This window comes from Purpureocillium takamizusanense, chromosome 2, assembly GCF_022605165.1.
Source record: "Purpureocillium takamizusanense chromosome 2, complete sequence".
NCBI lineage: Eukaryota > Fungi > Ascomycota > Sordariomycetes > Hypocreales > Ophiocordycipitaceae > Purpureocillium > Purpureocillium takamizusanense.
In genome coordinates, this window is record NC_063069.1 from 1,047,293 (window position 1) to 1,062,287 (window position 14,995).

Sequence of the window (14,995 nt, forward strand, 5' to 3'; positions counted from 1 at the left end):
GCAAAAGAAAGCACCGCATGGCTGGTGGGGAGCCTCACTTGTGACACGGCCAAGAGAATGGGGACCAAGCGAGGATCGACTTCCATGCTCCGGTATTACGTACGTACGTGCCTCTCTCTGCTGATGCTTCGCCGTCGTCGTCGTCTGTGCGAGCAATGTCATGTACTGTACTCCGTACACACTGAGCAGAGGCAAAGACGGTGTCAGCGTACTACCTTCTTACCATGGGCAGGTACTGTATAAAGTACCCCAAGTACGAACGTGCAAAATACCTCTCTGCAGATGGGATGGCAGGTGACAGATGGCGCTTACACCTGCCAAGCGCCTCGGTCGCCGTAAAGAGGGCCGCCCCCCTCCTCCTTCCTGCCGTTACCAGATTCATCGTAGCTCGCGCGGAAGGAGCCATGGAGTCGGACTTGGAGCTGCTGGACGCTGTCAAGTATGAAGCTGGAGGCTTTTGCGGGATGAGCCTGCCATCCCGTCCCCCCGTCCCGGTCCCGGCCTCCAACCATCCACAGACACGCCTCCACGCCTTTCCTCCCCGTTTCATGGCCTCGCTCTGCCCTGACCGGTCCTCCTCGTTTCTCACTTTTCACAGCCCCCCTCCTCGCACCTTGCCCACCAACACCCAAGGGCCTCCTTCGTCTTCTTCTCTTCACCGTGACTGTCTGTAACGTACCTACTGTACAGTGCAGCGGGCTCCCTCACATGTTGTGAAGTCGTCCTTTGTTCTCTTCCCCACCCTTCTTCTCTCTTTCGCGCTTTCGTGACCACCTTCATTCTTGACTTTCTCACGGCCTCCACACTCAGACCACCACGCTCTTTTGGTCACCATCTCGACACGCGACCGCCTCTTCGACATTCCATTCCACTCGTTCCACCGGCGTCATCTTTCGTTCTAGTCGGCCGCTTTCGAGCTGCTCCTTTTACACGCCGGCTACACTGATTTCGTATTCGGCCGCCTACCGCAACATCCCTTGTGGCTGGCTACGTACACGCCGAGCTTTGGCTTGTGCGCACTGAGGCACCGTAATACCCGAGGGAATCACCCTTGGTCTCACCTCAGGACGTGTCTGCCTGCCTCAGCGCCTTTTCTCCTCCCCATTCTTCACGACACAACTGTCGTCAGCTTGGCTTGACAGCCGGAGGTTGAGCTTGCCTCATGCTCTCGACGACACGGCGCGAGTAATCATTGCTTTTTGAGCTCTCATCATGGGCCGATTCGCACCTCTCGTTTTTAGCGCCCTGAGTGCGTTACATATACTCGGCGTTGCTGCACAGAGTGCAGACTGTATTGTAAGTCCCATGCTTCCAAAGCGCTATAACACGCACCTCTGACGACCAAAACAGCCCCGGTGCACAAGTGATACAAGAGGCCAATTCACCAAGTTTTCTTGCGTGAATGCTGATGATGCTGGTTGTCTGTGTGCCAAAGCCGACTTTTTCTATGGCGTTCGCGACTGCGCCATTGCCTGTGGCGCTTCGGAGCCCACCGTACACCAGGCACTCGTTGGCGGTTTCTGTCCCGGTATGTACACTCAGTGTCGTTGCATGTGCCGCAAAAGACTCATAGCGCTTCATCACAGGTCTGACTTTTGGCGCATCGACATCGGCGGCCGCCCCTTCAAACACCGCTGCACCAACAACACCAACGCCGACGCCAACACCCACGCCGACGCCGACGCCCACACCCGCGGCTACAACGGCTCCGTCCTCCACGACATCGACTTTGACAACTAGCTCCAGCTCTACTTCGGCGTCTTCCGCCTCCGAGACCGCACAGCAAACGTCGACGTCGACATCGGCGAGCAGTTCGGCATCTGCCACAGCCGAGTCTACAGTAAGTGTTTGCCGTGGAATAGCGCTGGCGTTGCTGACCACAGAATGCAGTCCGCGGCCTCTGCAACTCAGTCATCCGCGCCATCCACTACGAATTCTGGCATCCCAGCCAGCGCAACGTCTTCGGACCCTGCTGCGGCTGGCTCTTCGAAGTCCGGACTGTCCCAGGCTGCCGTGATTGGCATCGGCGTGGGCATTGGAGCTGCCGTTATTGCCATTGCGGGCATTGTTATCTGCCTCCTTCTTCGCAACCGGAAGCGCCGACCCCGCCAGCATCCCCACTTCGAGATCTCAAAGCCGCTTCCCGGCGCGGGCAGGACCTATGGCAGCCCCGACCACGGAGCTTTCGAGAAGTATCATCATGACATTGAGTTGTCCTCCAACCGGTACGAGGACATGGTCCCGCGTACGCAACCGAGAACCATGGTGTGATTGGGGTTGGGCACATTCCTTGGACCAGGTCTGCGCTCGACGAGCAGGCTCGAAACGACAAGCCGCAGACGCTTTCATTTACCTCGGAACAACCATTTCATCTGCACAGTCGATTACGGTGGCGTGATACAATGAGCTAGTCGGGCCCGTGCCAGTACCACGAAAGGTATCACACCGTGGCTGGGCGAGCGACGTAACTTATAGGATGGCTGGCTCAGCACCCTGACGGTGCGGCGGCGCACAATGATACCTTTTCACTTTTTCCATTTTAACGCGCCACACGTTACTTTACCATGCAAAGGTGGCTGCCTTTAGATATCCATGGGAAAGTCCCGAGCAACGGAGATTTTAGCTCAGTTGTACAGCTAGGTATCCAATGTACATGTGTGTTGTTACAGTATCGCGTGTGAAGCGACATGCTCTGTCGCTAGTGACAATGGACATCCACGGCCCGCTGCCCGCCTAATATGCAAGTGGGGGGTTTGGTGAAGCCCGTCTACCAGGTGTAATATGGTCGTTGTCCGTGGATGGAACGGTTGGGGTGATGGACCCAGGGACCCTTGGCCTTCTTCTTGGCCACGCGCTCTTCATGCTCTCGTATCCTCGTCTTTTCTTCCTTTAATAGGACTGTGAAGCCTGGAGTGATGTGTCAGCAGGTCAGAGGCAGAGTAGACGTGCGTGACGGGGACATACTGGTGCTGGGGTGTTGGATGACGCCCATCCTGCCACGTCCTTTGTAATCGATGCTTTTTCCACGCCACGGCCCCCTGCCGACCCAAGACTGGGCAATGTACATGCGCGTTGGGTCGGCGATGTCGATCCACTTGCCCTCCTTGGTTTGAATCTTGCGCGGCTTGTCCAGCACCTCGCCGTTGGCTTTGCCCAAGCCCATACCGCGCTGGGCGACGGCGAGATCGCGGGCCTCCTCCAGGTAGTACTTGATCTCGGCAGCCATCTTCTTCTTGGACCACTGCATCTGGGCAATGGCGTCGTCGACGGGCTTGCCGGCGATCTGGCGCGACAGCATGACGAGCTTCTTGACGCTGGTGGGGAGGAAGCTGCTCTGGTGGAGGAGCTGGCGTTCGGTGCGGGCGAGGCGCTCCCGCTCGGTGACGTGGCCGTTGGTGCGGATCATCTGGATGACCTTTTTGCGGTGCCAGCGCATCCGGGCACGGGGGTCCGGGTCCGTGACCATGGCCATGGTCTCGCGCGTCTTCTGCTCGGCCTGGGCCGCGGCGGAACGCTCCTCTTGGGCGGCGGCGCCGGCGCGCGGAGCGGCCTCAATCTCGTCCTGGAAGATGTTGTCCTCGACGGTGCCGTGCATGTTGCGCTCGAGGAACTGCTGGCGCTTCTTGGGGTCTTCGAGCTCATACTTGAGCGCGTTCAAGCCGCCGTCGCCATCCTTGGAGCCGCTCTTGCTCCAGCCCCTGAAGATGTCGACAGACCATTTGTGGCGGCGCTGGGAAGAGGTGGGAGGGGAGGCGAGGAGGAGGGCGGCGCATGAGGGTGAGGAGAGGAGCGAGGAGGATGGTGACGGGGATGAGGAGCCTGCACCATCATCGAGACGTGGGTGTGTGTGGTCAGCCATTGAAGACGGGGTGAGAAACGTTGGGGAAGAGTGGGAGTTAGTTACCTGACAGCGCCAGCCGCCGGGCGGCTAGGCGGACACTCATGGCGAAGGATTGTGACGCACGCCGACAATCTGCCAGTCGAGTTCCTCGCGATGGTCCTCCTGGGGTGTAGTTCAAGGCCTCATGTCTGGAGCTCGAGTGGTCGTTGCCCTTTTTTTGCCAATGCCGATGTTCTGCCGCCCCAGGCGGGAAAAAGAACATCACGTGATGCGACGGCTGTCGTTAGCGCGATTAACAAACATTCGATCATGGCCATCCTCGGTTCCACCCGTCCCGGATGCACCCTTTGACTACCTGCCCCTGCCCATCCACAGCCTCACGAGACGAGCTCTCCCCGCATCCCGACCCGACAAGCAAAATGGCCATTAAGCCCATCACTGGAGTATGTGTGCACCTGAGGACTCAATTGCCCGCGCGCGGTTGGCATCAGCGGACCCGCGGAGGGGTGGTCTAACGGCTCGCCGGGAAAGACAAATTTGCAGTGAGCTAACCGGGCTGGCTCTGGGTATAGATTCTGCGACGACGCTTGGTCCTGGACCTTGCGATTGGCCTAGGTATGTGAATTTCGGCCCGACGACTCGATTGGGGGAACAACGGGGGAGAGTGCGGGAATGACGGGGAGCTGGCCAGCTGGAGCTCGGCTTCGTGGAGCTTGGAAAGCGAGTGACTAACACGCCTGGGATGCAGGTACCGGCTTCGCCATGGCCAACTGGTTCTGGTAAGTTGAGAGACGTCATCCCCGACGGACTACTCGTGGTCGATGGGTGTGAGGATTCGGAGGGCAGCTGTGCTGACGGGGTATGCGAAACACAGGTACGGCTACCACGTGCCCCGAACCAACCTCCGCGACGCCTTCTACAACAAGCTCGAGGAGCAGCGCGCCAGCAAGCAGACCGAGTAAAGCTGTCACCGCCGCCGCCACTACTGCTGCCAGCGCGGACGCAACGACGGGAGCGCCTATACCCCGTCCGTACCAGCGGGCAAAGTGTGTGAAACGGGACGGAGGAGAGGAAGGAAAAGGGCGCCGAGCGAAGAAGGTGCGGATAGACGAGGGAGGGGTTGTATATCCTGCGTGCGCAGAATTACGGCAGCGTGGTCGCTGGACGATACTGTACAATAGACCAGGGCAACCCAGTCGACCAACTTTGACTTTTCTTTGTGAATTCACGACGATGACTGGTAGTGCTGCAACGCGTGATGCCTGGGGACGGAGGTCAGAGTTGGGATGTGCGACGAGGAGGGGATATTGGAAGTTGGATGGCCGTTGATGGAAGACGGGGCGGTTCTATTGTTTCTCATCTAGTAGCCATTGCAGCGGTTGCTGGCAGGCCATCTGCCTCGTATTCCGCCGGGCACTGGGTAGCGCATTGTCACCCTTGATGGAGTCACGCTCGGCTACGACCCTGAAGAGAGCAGGGTCGCAGCCATCGGCTCTTGGTGAATCCAAGAGGTCCCGCTCCTTGAGCCTGCTTGAGATGTGCAACTCGAGCAGACTATACGCCGTAACTGGACTACCGCTCTCAGCGCCGGGGTCGGCCTTGCGTCGGTTGCAGCTGAACGGTGAAAGCTCCTGGCGATGCATCGCTGGGCAGGCCGTACTTCGGCCTCCAACCACGACGATACCGCATGCGCAAAGATACTGGAAGTTCGCGACCCCTTCTCTCGGCGCAGGCCCGGTTGCGCGGCGTATACGGAGCCACGGGTGCGGTCGGCTGTGGGGGGTCCGTGTGAGGATTTGGTGATGGTGGTGATGATGGCGCGTTGTCGATTCTCGGGAGGTAGGTTTTGGGGGGGGGGGCATCAAGGCGCTACATCCGCGTCGAGCCAACTCGACGACCACTGATACGGCTTGCTGGAGGGAGGCTTGTTGGATTCATTGCTTTGCCCACTGTCACGAATACTTGTGTTTTGCTGCTGGGATGGTGAAGATGGTGGGGGTGGCGGTAGCGGCGTGGGAGTCTTGCCCTCCCAGGCGGTCGTCTCGACGGTGAAGGGGCCGTTTCTGTCATGGCACCTGCGAATAAAACGTCAACCTTGCATCAACACCACGCCGAGAGTTTCGTTTCGCCCCTCATCTCGCGCGGCTCACAACGCGACGGAACGCATACACGCGATATACATAAAGAAGAAGAAAGAACAAAAAGAAAACAAACGGGAGGGTGCGACGACGAGACTCACCTCCGGAAGAGCCGCTCCACGGCATAGCACTGCACGGGGCTGTCGCGCGCGTGCGGGCGCTGCACCTCGCACTTGTACTGCAGCATCCGGAGGAGCTCGCAGGCGGCGAGGTCGATCCTGCCGGTCCGTCTATTGGTACTGGTACTGCTGCTGCTACCGTTGGTGGTGGTGGTGACATCGTCGACGGCAGCGGCGGAGGGCTTGCGACGGCGGCCGCGCGCGTCAAGCTGCACCTTGGAGGGGAGCTCCGAGGCTGGGAACGAGTGGCACGGCGGCGTCATTCTTCTTTCTTTCTTTCCTTTCGTTCTCACCCTCTTTGGGGCTTCTGATCGATTGAGTCTGGTGGGTGGGTGATTGCAGTACCCGACCACGACGGCGGTTGTGATGGACGCGTCGTCGGCAGCGGCGGCGGCGGCGGCGGCTGGTGGGCGGTTGCTGCTGGGGGCGGTGGAGGAGGCGAGCTTGGAAGAGGTGAGTGAGTTTTTTGGCGTGACTGAGTGATGAGTGAGTGAGTGAGCTCTTTTTTTTTTTGTTGGGTGGTGGTGGCGGCGGTGGCGGAAGTGGTGATGGATGGGCCTTGGGTGCCTGAATATCCATGCGCTTTTTCACAACTGCGCTTCGACGCTGATCATTTCATTTTCGCATTGTCTTGACGTTCATTTCATGTCTTTTTTGTTTGCATTTGATTTGGGCTTGCATTTCTTTTGTTCTTGTATGGCGAAATGCCTGTTTTCTCGACATGGTCGTTGTGTTTGAGCATGCATCACAGGCCCACACATGCTGCTGGCTTTGAGTCTTATCGACTCATCACCACATTGAGGGCCGTCATGTTGCTGTGCTCAGAGACGATGATGTATCGTGGCTCAGTTGGCGAAGCTGTGTTGAGTAGCAGAAAGTCTTCATGACACTTCACTTCAACCCCCTCTGACAGCACAGCCATTTGCCGTCGCATCTACAAAGTACAGACACTAACACTTACACGCAGATCTTGGACAGCCTCCGCGCGGCGCTGCCCGACCCTGCCGCCAGCGACGACGCGACAACGACGTCGCCGCCTCAAACCACGACGGCCCGACGAAGCAAGACCAAGGTCAAGACGACGCACATGGACGAGCTCGACCGCGTCGCGGCGCGGCACTTCCGCGACACGCGGGCGGCGACGACCTCCGTCTCGGGCCGTGGCCTCGCGCTGCTCTACGCGCTCGTCTCGCGGCTCGCGGGCCCGCCGCTTCGCCAGGCCGTCCTCGTCGTCGACCTTGACGGGCGCTTCGACGCCACGCGGCTGACGTGCGCCGAGGACGACATGCGTCACGTCTACGTGCAGCGACCGGCGCGCAGCGGCAGCGCCGCCACGGGGCCGGGCATGGAGCGGCACCTGCGGGCGGTCATTGCCGACGCGGGCGCCTTCATGCTCTATGACGACGCGGCGTGGGCGAGTCGCTGGCGGCAGTGGTGGGGGACGCTCGTCGTGGGCGGCGGCGGCGGCGGAGGAGGGGGATATGGAACGGGATACGGAGGGCCCGGAGCGGCGGGAGACGTCGTGACGGGTTGGAGGGGCTGGCTGCGCGTCGACCGCGAAGAGGTGCCTGCCTTTGCGCTCGGCATGAGCGCCGACGAGGCCCTCGCTCAGAGGCGGGCGCGGCAGGACGCCGTCGATGCGGCCGGTTGGGCGGCCAGCTCGCCGTGGGGTGGCTTCGTCTTTCACGAGTGATGATGGGACACGTGTAGCAGTCTCGCTTCTGCAATGCATATACGTTGATGAATGAAACAAGCGCGGCTTCAGCTCCAAGGTGCTCCGTGAGGCCCGCCGGCCATGGAAGTGACGAATCGCCTCAACTCTGGAGTGCAGGAGCTCGCCGCGAGCACCACGACATCTCCTTGCCAACGCGGCCACCATCACCACCACCATCACCACCACCATGTCTGAGTTGGCCAAGGTTATATTACCTTGCTACTACGTACTGCTACTGCTATGAGGTGCTAGTACGTACGTACTCCATATCGCCATGGGAGTGACCCAGAGGGGACCCCACGAGTTCCCCGGACCCGCGCCGGTTGTAACAGTGACTATGTTGTTTATTACCACAGCCCCGCCTGTTCGATTATTTGCCTACCGAATACTAGGTAATATTAACGCCCTGATAGCTGTATGGTACCTTGGTAGTTTGTGCCGACGCCTTCGGATCCCCGGGCATTCTGCAAGCTGCCACACGGACGCAGTAAGCCAAGTATTCCAGACCACAAACGCGGTCTCCATCTCTGCACGTCTGGGCGCCCGCCATGGGCGGCAATGGCGGGCCCGGAGTTCGCCTCGCCGTCGGTTCGTACGTCGACGAACAAGGATATCTCCGCTCGCGCCCTGCGGCTTCTCTTCATTGACATCGGACCACCTTCGGTGATCAAGGTTGACAGCAGCCGTATTGCGATTCCGTGTGGTTCGAGGCCGGAAAAGGGCCATGCTTGAGCCAATGTTCAGACGCTTCAGCGGGCGACACTGTCGTATCACCGAATCGCCCCTCCAATGTCCGCGCTGATCTATCATTGTTTGTATCATGGTCGATATCAGTTGTTAGCGGCAGGGCCACCCCCTCCAAAGCCAGGCCGCTCTTCACCCCCGCGAGAATGCGGGTAGCGTCCGAACGTTACTGTTGATACCCCGGCGCCGGCAGTCCGAGCATCTTGGCCTGCCCATCCAGCTTGTCGAAGAAAGCTGTCCGAAGCGGCTCAGACAAGTAGTTCAGCCTGTGGCCACAGCGAGCCGTCGTGACGTTCTCAATCGAGGCGCCGTCGTCGCAGCAAGACCCCCAGCAGTCTCGAAAGTCGTATACGGCCGGCTTGGCGCTGGCCCCCCCATGGCTATATGTGTCGTTGATGATCTGGACCATGGTGGGAATGGCAACCTCGTGGAACACATCGAACTCGTGGAAGATGTCGGCCAGCCGGATGTAGTCGACAAAGAACCGTCGCGGGATGTAGTAGATGTCGCTCCAGCCGATGCACCACTGGCCCTTTTGCACCTTGTATCCTGCGTCCAGCTGTTCTACAACTTCAGTAGCTTTCAGAGACGACAGATGGAAGTCCTTCTCAAGCCCCCACCAATCCGACTCATTGGTGCTGCTCATACATCTGTGCAGCGGCATTGACGAGTTGAGAAACCATACTTGGTTCCGGTCCATGTTGGCCCAGGCGAGCGGGTCGATCCAGGCATCGAAGTGAAAGTAGAGAAGGCCTTCAATCAGTGGCTCGGTAGATAGGATCATCTTCATGACACGAGCGACTGCACTGTATATCGTAAAGGTGTTGTCTGCCTGGTCGGTTTCCCAATCAAGATAGCTCGACGGGCGTTCCTTTGCCAATTCGGGTATTGATAAGTGCACCGTACGGAAGAAAGGATCATACTTTCTGACGAGTGGGATTCGCTCAGGCAGATGGGAGTTCCAGCGAACCATGGCAAATGTCTTTTGAAACGGTGAAGCGACAACTTCGGGTGAAGCGACAACTTCGGATACACGTGCAGCTGTGCTGCTAACATGAAGTAGGCCGGGCATCGTCTGCTCCGGGATTGCCAGGAGCACAACCAGAATGACCGTTCCGAATGTCAATATGCCGAGGCATGCCACCGGACATTTCTGCGAGGTAGACGTCGCGTCAACATATACACCTGCCCGCCGACTGGAGAAAGCGGTGCCGCGGCAAACATACGCCGTCCATTGATTTTTTGAGGCACTTACTGCAAAGAGCTCCCGTAGCGTTGTAGAGACTCTATTCTTTCGCCCAGGATCCCGATAGGTATCGTTCGTACTCTGCATCGCAGGCTTACTGACGTAGAGCCAAGATGCCAAAAACGTGAGGCCGGCGCCCAATATGACGAGGTCGCCGAAGGCGATGCCGAAGAGCACTGGCGAGAGGTACAGCAGAATCCCGGTGGACACGACGTTCGCGAAGCATTTGATGAGTGCATCAGCGTCTGGATCCCTCGACGTTAGAATCAATGTCAATAGTTACGGGGGACGCCCGCGAACGAAAACAGTGAACCACTTACATTTGTACACGGTAGTGATTGCCAACCCAATGAAGACATTGCTGACCACCACCATGATGGCGCCAAAGCTGTTATAGCCGTCGAGGAAACCCGGTTCGCCGGCATTGACACAGCGAAGAAGCAGGTGGCAAACCAGGTTGATGCCCGCCCCGGTCGCGTAGAGAATCATGTTGGTGACATGTAAGCTGCAGTCGTTGAGCTTTACGAGATATTGATTATACACGCCCGCTGACGCGCTCAGGGCTAATTGTAAGGCGAGAATCGAATATACTCCGATAGGGTACATGATAAGAGTCTTGCTGTCGCCTTTATACTGCGTAAGAATCAAACCACAAAGCTATCAAGTTGCCAGGTTAGCGCATAGGGCACCAGCCAAGACCGAGATTCTGGTCCACACGTTATACTTGCCTGAATACCAATGGCAATCCATTGAAGTTTGGAAATCTTGGTGCCAAGGCAGGTTACCATTATTACGGCCGTCGCAACCGTTCCACCGCTCTTGGATAGCTGTATGGTGCCCGGGTCCGCCATCTTGTAATTGAGAAACACCTGTATCATTACACGATCAGCACGAGAAGTCCCGCGAGTCTCTGTAAAAGCTTACCGAGTTATTGATTAACGTATAGCACAGAGCCAGAACAATGATGCCCTCCGTCTTTTGTTGGGCCAAGTCACTCCACAGGTCCCGCCAGAAAACCCTCAGCCGAGAAACCAGCTCGCCCTTGCCAGGACTTGTGTCAGAGAGTTGGTGATGATCGAGCGCCAAACTTGGTTGACTGCTTCCACTGACGGCATTTTCCGAGGCAGAAGCGTCATCGTCGTCGTCCAAACGCGAGTACCGAGGCCCGGCACCTCCCTCTAATAACAGTGAGGGAGACGGCGGCCATGACTCCCTCCTTTTCTCTGCCTCCCACCAGAAGAAGGCCGAGGACAAGAGAAGCTTGAGGAACTCAGATATGACGATGGATCCTGAGGGGGAAAAGGAGTACGACCCAGAGACCTGCGCGGCTTTCATCACGATGCCGATGCCGACCTGGATTGCTATAAGCCCGGCCGTGGATGCCACGCCCTGGATGGGAATGCCATGAGGCCATATCAGGGACCACAGCCGAGTCGGGAGGCCGGCTGTAGAGAACATGGTGGTCACAACTGAAGCATTTGTGCTCTACCACGACGACCTGGTTTCTGGCTGTAAATCATGAAAGAGTAGCCTAAGGTGCCTTTATCGGTGTCTTGAAACGGCTCTGCTGCCACGCGTCATGAAGAAATTTGTCATGATAATGCCAAGCACGGCAACGGCGCACAGCGAGCCAGGATATAAGGGAGGGGGGGTAGAGGGGGGCCGGCGTTATGGCCTGGACTCGCCGTGAGGGCGCAATGATATCCCGGCGAGGGCGGGAATCTACGTTATGCCCTATTACTTTGGAGAATTGCTAGTATTACTTCTAGTAGATTCCAATGTATTGAGTTCGTCGCTCGACAAGGCCGTCACGAATCATACATCAGACGCCCTCCATTCACCAGACCGTGCACTCGTCAATGCCAACGTACGCCCGGCAGACGCTCCTGTTGGACGACTCGTCCGACAACTCCATCTGCCGGTGGACGATCCTCCGGTATTATTGATCATTCGCCAGGTTGTCATGCCTGCCGCCGGAAAAGCGTATTTGGATCATCTCGGAACTTAGCCGGGCTGCACCTCCGCAGAGCACTTGAGCGCTTGGCATGAAGATTGAGTTTGATCACGAGATGACATGGAGTCATTGGCGGTATAGGAGAGCTTTGTAAAGCCGCCAATTCAGCAGGCTGCCTCTATCTGGAGTTCAAATTGTTTGGCTTTGAGCGTTGGCACGGAGCCACGGCCCAACATAGAACTGGTGCTCACTTTCCTCGTTATAAGCTGAATCTAGCAGTCGGCTCGTAGAAACGGCTAGACAATACCGCTCCATCAGGCTCGCCGTCTTCAGTGCAACTCGTCCCCTGTCGCCATGTCTGTCCACCAGCCTCTTAACGTTATCATTCCGATCGGCGGTATCGGATCTCGCTTTTCCGATCGAGGCTACCGCTACCCCAAGCCGCTCATCAACATCGTCGGGCGTCCGATGCTGCTGTGGCTCCTCGACTGCCTGACACTCGAGCCCGATGATGTCGTTTGGATCGCAGTAAGCGAAGAGGTGGACGAGGAGTTCCTCATTGGGCAGCTCGTAGCCAAACACCTCAAAGGCGTCGTCGAGCACCATGTCTTGCGACTGCGGCACCCGACCAAGGGTGCCAGTGAGACGGTAACTAACTCGCCGCGGCAAACGCAATCCTCCATGATATTGTACGGCCCTGCTAACGGGTCTATGCTTGGAGCTCTACATTGTTTGCCAGAGTATGACACGGAAGTACCTCGAGCGGAAGACGGTGTCTCTCGACTGCGACACCATATACTGGAACGATATTTTGGGACAGGTCCGGGACATGCCCACGCGCCAGGGCGGGTGCTTCTACTTCAAGGACAACGGCGACAAGCCCATTTACTCTTACATAAAAACAGAAGACAGGTGTGTATTTCTCCCTTTAATCAAGCGACGGGACATGACTGTATCTTATCGTTACGTTGTATAGGGACGGCCTGCAATCAATCATCGATATTCAAGAGAAAAAGGCCATCTCCAACAAAGCCAATTCAGGGGCTTACGTGTTTCGAACCGCCCAAGAACTCAAGTCGTATGCCGAAGAAAACCTCGATGTCCCTGGCATCAACTCGCAAGATGTGGGAGAATACTTCACCTCCCAGCTGATTGCTCACATGATTCAAGATGGTGTCCCGTACGTGGGTTTGCCGATCCAGAAGCAGGACATGTCCTGCGTGGGGACTCCGGAGCAGCTACAGGACTTTCTGCGGCGCGTCAAAAGCGACGAATGCAAGCATCCGCTGGCCTTGAAGAAAAGGCGCTTCTGTTTTGACTTGGACCTCACGCTCGTCGGGGTACCGGCGGTGTCGGGGGACTATTCTACGTGCCCCCCGATAGAGAAGAACATTCGCCTGGTGAAGCAGCTCTATAACGCTGGTCACCACATCATCATTGTATGTTCATGTTTAAATATCCCGCGTTCCGTCTCACCACACGAGGAAAACTAAAGCCAAACAACTATCCAGCATACTGCGCGCAGAATGCGAACGCATAATGGTAACGTGGGCTCGGTCATTGCCGATGTCGGGCCCGTTACATTTACCCAGTTGGCCACGTACGGGATCCCTTTCCACGAGGTGTACTTTGGCAAACCGTACGCCGATGTTTACATCGATGACTTGGCCGTCAACGCGAACCTCGACACGACACGAGAGATTGGCTGGTTCGACCGGCAGGACGACATGCCTCCAAACCATATGGACATGACGCAGCAGTCGAGTGACCATACAAACGGTCATGCCAACGGACGCACAAACAGCCACAAGAAAGCTGGCATGGTTGCCGCACGCGACTTCAATACAATTCAGGTCATTGACGACAAGGTCATCAAGTCGACCAAGTCGGAGCAGATCTTGGGCGAGATGTGGTTTTACCTGCACATGCCGCCCGAGATTGCCAGCATCATCCCTAAAATCCACGGCATGGAGTTCTTTGCCGAGACGGGAACATTCACCATCACCATGGACAACTGCAGAGGCCGAACCTTTTCGCACATGCTTGTTGGCCGTTCCATCACCAAGGGCCGCTTTCTCTCCTTCCTAAAGGGACTTTATGCCTTTCACACAGCCAAGAGAGTCGACGAACCTAGTAATGTCGACACCCCTCCGTCGCTTCAAGCTCTGCTGGAGAAGCAGTCGCATCACCGGGGCGACCAACCGGTCAATATCTACGCCAACTATGGCGACAAGCTTCGCCACAGGTACGAACGGCATCGTGCTTGCTACGACGCGCTGGGGCCTCTTGCAGGGTCACTGTTCAGCCGCATTCACGAGTTCTTGGACACGTACGAGGCAGAGGGAAAGGGCGTGCATGCCGATGTCATCCACGGTGATCCCGTCTTTAGCAATGCCATCCTGTCCCCGGACGACAGCGTCGTCACGTTCATCGACGTGCGGGGGCAAGTCGGCGATGTGCTCACCAGCGAAGGCGACGTACACTACGACCTCGCCAAAGTTCTCCAGTCGCTGTGCGGCTATGACCACATCCTGTTCCGAAGCGACAATGGCCACGACTTGGCAGAGTACGTGCGCGGGGACAAGCCGCTCCTGGACGAGGCGGACGACCGGCTCCTGTGCGACCTACGCGAGTACTTTTTCGATTTTGTGAAGGAAACCTACTCGATGCACCTGCATAGGAAGACGCTCCTTCGCATCACCGCTTCTCTTATCTTCAGTCTGATCCCTCTGCACAGACCGGAGCTCGGCGCAGTCTTCCTGAAGCTCTGCAAGGAAACTCTGGATAGGGCGAACCACATGGTGGGCCACATGTCAACGGGCCCAAACACCTCAACATAGGGGTGCAGCTATTGAGAGAAGGGGCAGTTGAAGGCTCAACTTGGCCTGGAATACGATACAGAAGTTGCGGTGCCAGCGAAGTGAACATGAAGGCTACGCCGCCGGTCAAGAGCGCGCTTATGTTGGTATTTGCGCAATGTTGCTCCTCACGTCGGCTCGGGTAAGAGCACTACTGACCCTCGGCATGTAAATATCGACCTTGACAGTGAGCTTTGGGACGGTATACCGAAAAGTGCTATAAGGCACTAGATCGTACATGTAGACATTGTAGAGTAGAGGTACTCTCGTTGCGCGTGGTACGCGGAACATTGAAGTGTAACAAGCGCAGCTAGGAGATATATATGTAAGCTACCCAGTGCGTACTTTAGTGGTCGATACGCCACAGAGCTCCAAGTTACA

At 57.2% G+C, this 14,995-nt stretch overlaps 7 protein-coding genes across 9 annotated transcripts; 4 read left to right on the top strand and 3 right to left on the bottom strand.

Moving 5' to 3' along the window:
- Positions 1–399: 399 nt before the first annotated feature.
- Positions 400–2,669, top strand: JDV02_002145 (uncharacterized protein). Its single transcript, XM_047983141.1, has 4 exons — positions 400–1,296; positions 1,351–1,528; positions 1,587–1,840; positions 1,891–2,669. The coding sequence occupies exons 1-4, from the start codon at positions 1,213–1,215 to the stop codon at positions 2,269–2,271; spliced, it is 897 nt and encodes a 298-aa protein (XP_047839111.1). The 5' UTR covers positions 400–1,212; the 3' UTR covers positions 2,272–2,669.
- On the bottom strand, positions 2,497–4,021 carry mrpl22 (39S ribosomal protein L22, mitochondrial). Its single transcript, XM_047983142.1, has 3 exons — positions 3,905–4,021; positions 2,965–3,819; positions 2,497–2,907 (listed from the first exon to the last, which is right to left on the bottom strand). The coding sequence occupies exons 1-3, from the start codon at positions 3,942–3,944 to the stop codon at positions 2,768–2,770; spliced, it is 1,035 nt and encodes a 344-aa protein (XP_047839112.1). The 5' UTR covers positions 3,945–4,021; the 3' UTR covers positions 2,497–2,767.
- A 180-nt stretch (positions 4,022–4,201) lies between these two features.
- Positions 4,202–4,936, top strand: COX17_2 (Cytochrome c oxidase copper chaperone). The gene is made up of 4 exons (XM_047983143.1): positions 4,202–4,284; positions 4,414–4,456; positions 4,590–4,620; positions 4,716–4,936. Exons 1-4 carry the CDS (start codon positions 4,261–4,263, stop codon positions 4,801–4,803), a joined length of 186 nt encoding a protein of 61 aa, XP_047839113.1. The 5' UTR covers positions 4,202–4,260; the 3' UTR covers positions 4,804–4,936.
- A 757-nt stretch (positions 4,937–5,693) lies between these two features.
- On the bottom strand, positions 5,694–6,536 carry JDV02_002148 (uncharacterized protein). Its single transcript, XM_047983144.1, has 2 exons — positions 6,081–6,536; positions 5,694–5,916 (listed from the first exon to the last, which is right to left on the bottom strand). Exons 1-2 carry the CDS (start codon positions 6,359–6,361, stop codon positions 5,703–5,705), a joined length of 495 nt encoding a protein of 164 aa, XP_047839114.1. The 5' UTR covers positions 6,362–6,536; the 3' UTR covers positions 5,694–5,702.
- Positions 6,537–6,614: 78 nt separating this feature from the next.
- JDV02_002149 (uncharacterized protein) lies at positions 6,615–7,952 on the top strand. Its single transcript, XM_047983145.1, has one exon. The coding sequence runs from the start codon at positions 7,186–7,188 to the stop codon at positions 7,789–7,791; it is 606 nt and encodes a 201-aa protein (XP_047839115.1). The 5' UTR covers positions 6,615–7,185; the 3' UTR covers positions 7,792–7,952.
- A 102-nt stretch (positions 7,953–8,054) lies between these two features.
- On the bottom strand, positions 8,055–11,392 carry JDV02_002150 (uncharacterized protein). Its single transcript, XM_047983146.1, has 5 exons — positions 10,727–11,392; positions 10,531–10,671; positions 10,123–10,459; positions 9,812–10,047; positions 8,055–9,709 (listed from the first exon to the last, which is right to left on the bottom strand). The coding sequence occupies exons 1-5, from the start codon at positions 11,258–11,260 to the stop codon at positions 8,723–8,725; spliced, it is 2,235 nt and encodes a 744-aa protein (XP_047839116.1). The 5' UTR covers positions 11,261–11,392; the 3' UTR covers positions 8,055–8,722.
- Positions 11,393–12,049: 657 nt separating this feature from the next.
- Positions 12,050–14,933, top strand: JDV02_002151 (uncharacterized protein). 3 transcript variants are annotated; one of them, XM_047983147.1, is made up of 4 exons: positions 12,050–12,404; positions 12,478–12,668; positions 12,733–13,195; positions 13,268–14,933. In XM_047983147.1, the coding sequence occupies exons 1-4, from the start codon at positions 12,111–12,113 to the stop codon at positions 14,594–14,596; spliced, it is 2,277 nt and encodes a 758-aa protein (XP_047839117.1). In that variant the 5' UTR covers positions 12,050–12,110; the 3' UTR covers positions 14,597–14,933. The 3 variants fall into 3 exon arrangements, with proteins under 3 accessions (XP_047839117.1, XP_047839119.1, XP_047839118.1); XM_047983149.1 differs by having other exon boundaries at positions 12,478–13,195; XM_047983148.1 differs by having other exon boundaries at positions 12,382–12,668.
- The last annotated feature ends 62 nt before the right edge of the window (positions 14,934–14,995 follow it).

What these genes read in the sequence shown, in the direction of transcription:
- JDV02_002145 (XM_047983141.1), top strand. Translation starts at nt 1,213, where the DNA reads ATGGGCCGATTCGCACCTCTCGTTTTTAGCGCCCTGAGTGCGTTACAT. An exon ending in CACAGAGTGCAGACTGTATT is followed by an intron (nt 1,297 to 1,350) that starts GTAAGTCCCATG and finishes CGACCAAAACAG; the next exon opens with CCCCGGTGCACAAGTGATAC. An exon ending in CGTTGGCGGTTTCTGTCCCG is followed by an intron (nt 1,529 to 1,586) that starts GTATGTACACTC and finishes GCTTCATCACAG; the next exon opens with GTCTGACTTTTGGCGCATCG.
- mrpl22 (XM_047983142.1), bottom strand. Translation starts at nt 3,944, where the DNA reads ATGAGTGTCCGCCTAGCCGCCCGGCGGCTGGCGCTGTCAG. An exon ending in CCGGCGGCTGGCGCTGTCAG is followed by an intron (nt 3,820 to 3,904) that starts GTAACTAACTCC and finishes ATGATGGTGCAG; the next exon opens with GCTCCTCATCCCCGTCACCA. An exon ending in CATCCAACACCCCAGCACCA is followed by an intron (nt 2,908 to 2,964) that starts GTATGTCCCCGT and finishes ACATCACTCCAG; the next exon opens with GCTTCACAGTCCTATTAAAG.
- COX17_2 (XM_047983143.1), top strand. Translation starts at nt 4,261, where the DNA reads ATGGCCATTAAGCCCATCACTGGA. An exon ending in GGACCTTGCGATTGGCCTAG is followed by an intron (nt 4,457 to 4,589) that starts GTATGTGAATTT and finishes CCTGGGATGCAG; the next exon opens with GTACCGGCTTCGCCATGGCC. An exon ending in GCCATGGCCAACTGGTTCTG is followed by an intron (nt 4,621 to 4,715) that starts GTAAGTTGAGAG and finishes TGCGAAACACAG; the next exon opens with GTACGGCTACCACGTGCCCC.
- JDV02_002148 (XM_047983144.1), bottom strand. Translation starts at nt 6,361, where the DNA reads ATGACGCCGCCGTGCCACTCGTTCCCAGCCTCGGAGCTCCCCTCCAAG. An exon ending in GTGGAGCGGCTCTTCCGGAG is followed by an intron (nt 5,917 to 6,080) that starts GTGAGTCTCGTC and finishes TTTTATTCGCAG; the next exon opens with GTGCCATGACAGAAACGGCC.
- JDV02_002149 (XM_047983145.1), top strand. Translation starts at nt 7,186, where the DNA reads ATGGACGAGCTCGACCGCGTCGCGGCGCGGCACTTCCGCGACACGCGG.
- JDV02_002150 (XM_047983146.1), bottom strand. Translation starts at nt 11,260, where the DNA reads ATGTTCTCTACAGCCGGCCTCCCGACTCGGCTGTGGTCCCTGATATGG. An exon ending in GGATTGCCATTGGTATTCAG is followed by an intron (nt 10,460 to 10,530) that starts GCAAGTATAACG and finishes GCAACTTGATAG; the next exon opens with CTTTGTGGTTTGATTCTTAC. An exon ending in CGCTACGGGAGCTCTTTGCA is followed by an intron (nt 9,710 to 9,811) that starts GTAAGTGCCTCA and finishes TCTACCTCGCAG; the next exon opens with AAATGTCCGGTGGCATGCCT.
- JDV02_002151 (XM_047983147.1), top strand. Translation starts at nt 12,111, where the DNA reads ATGTCTGTCCACCAGCCTCTTAACGTTATCATTCCGATCGGCGGTATC. An exon ending in CCAAGGGTGCCAGTGAGACG is followed by an intron (nt 12,405 to 12,477) that starts GTAACTAACTCG and finishes CTATGCTTGGAG; the next exon opens with CTCTACATTGTTTGCCAGAG. An exon ending in TACATAAAAACAGAAGACAG is followed by an intron (nt 12,669 to 12,732) that starts GTGTGTATTTCT and finishes TACGTTGTATAG; the next exon opens with GGACGGCCTGCAATCAATCA.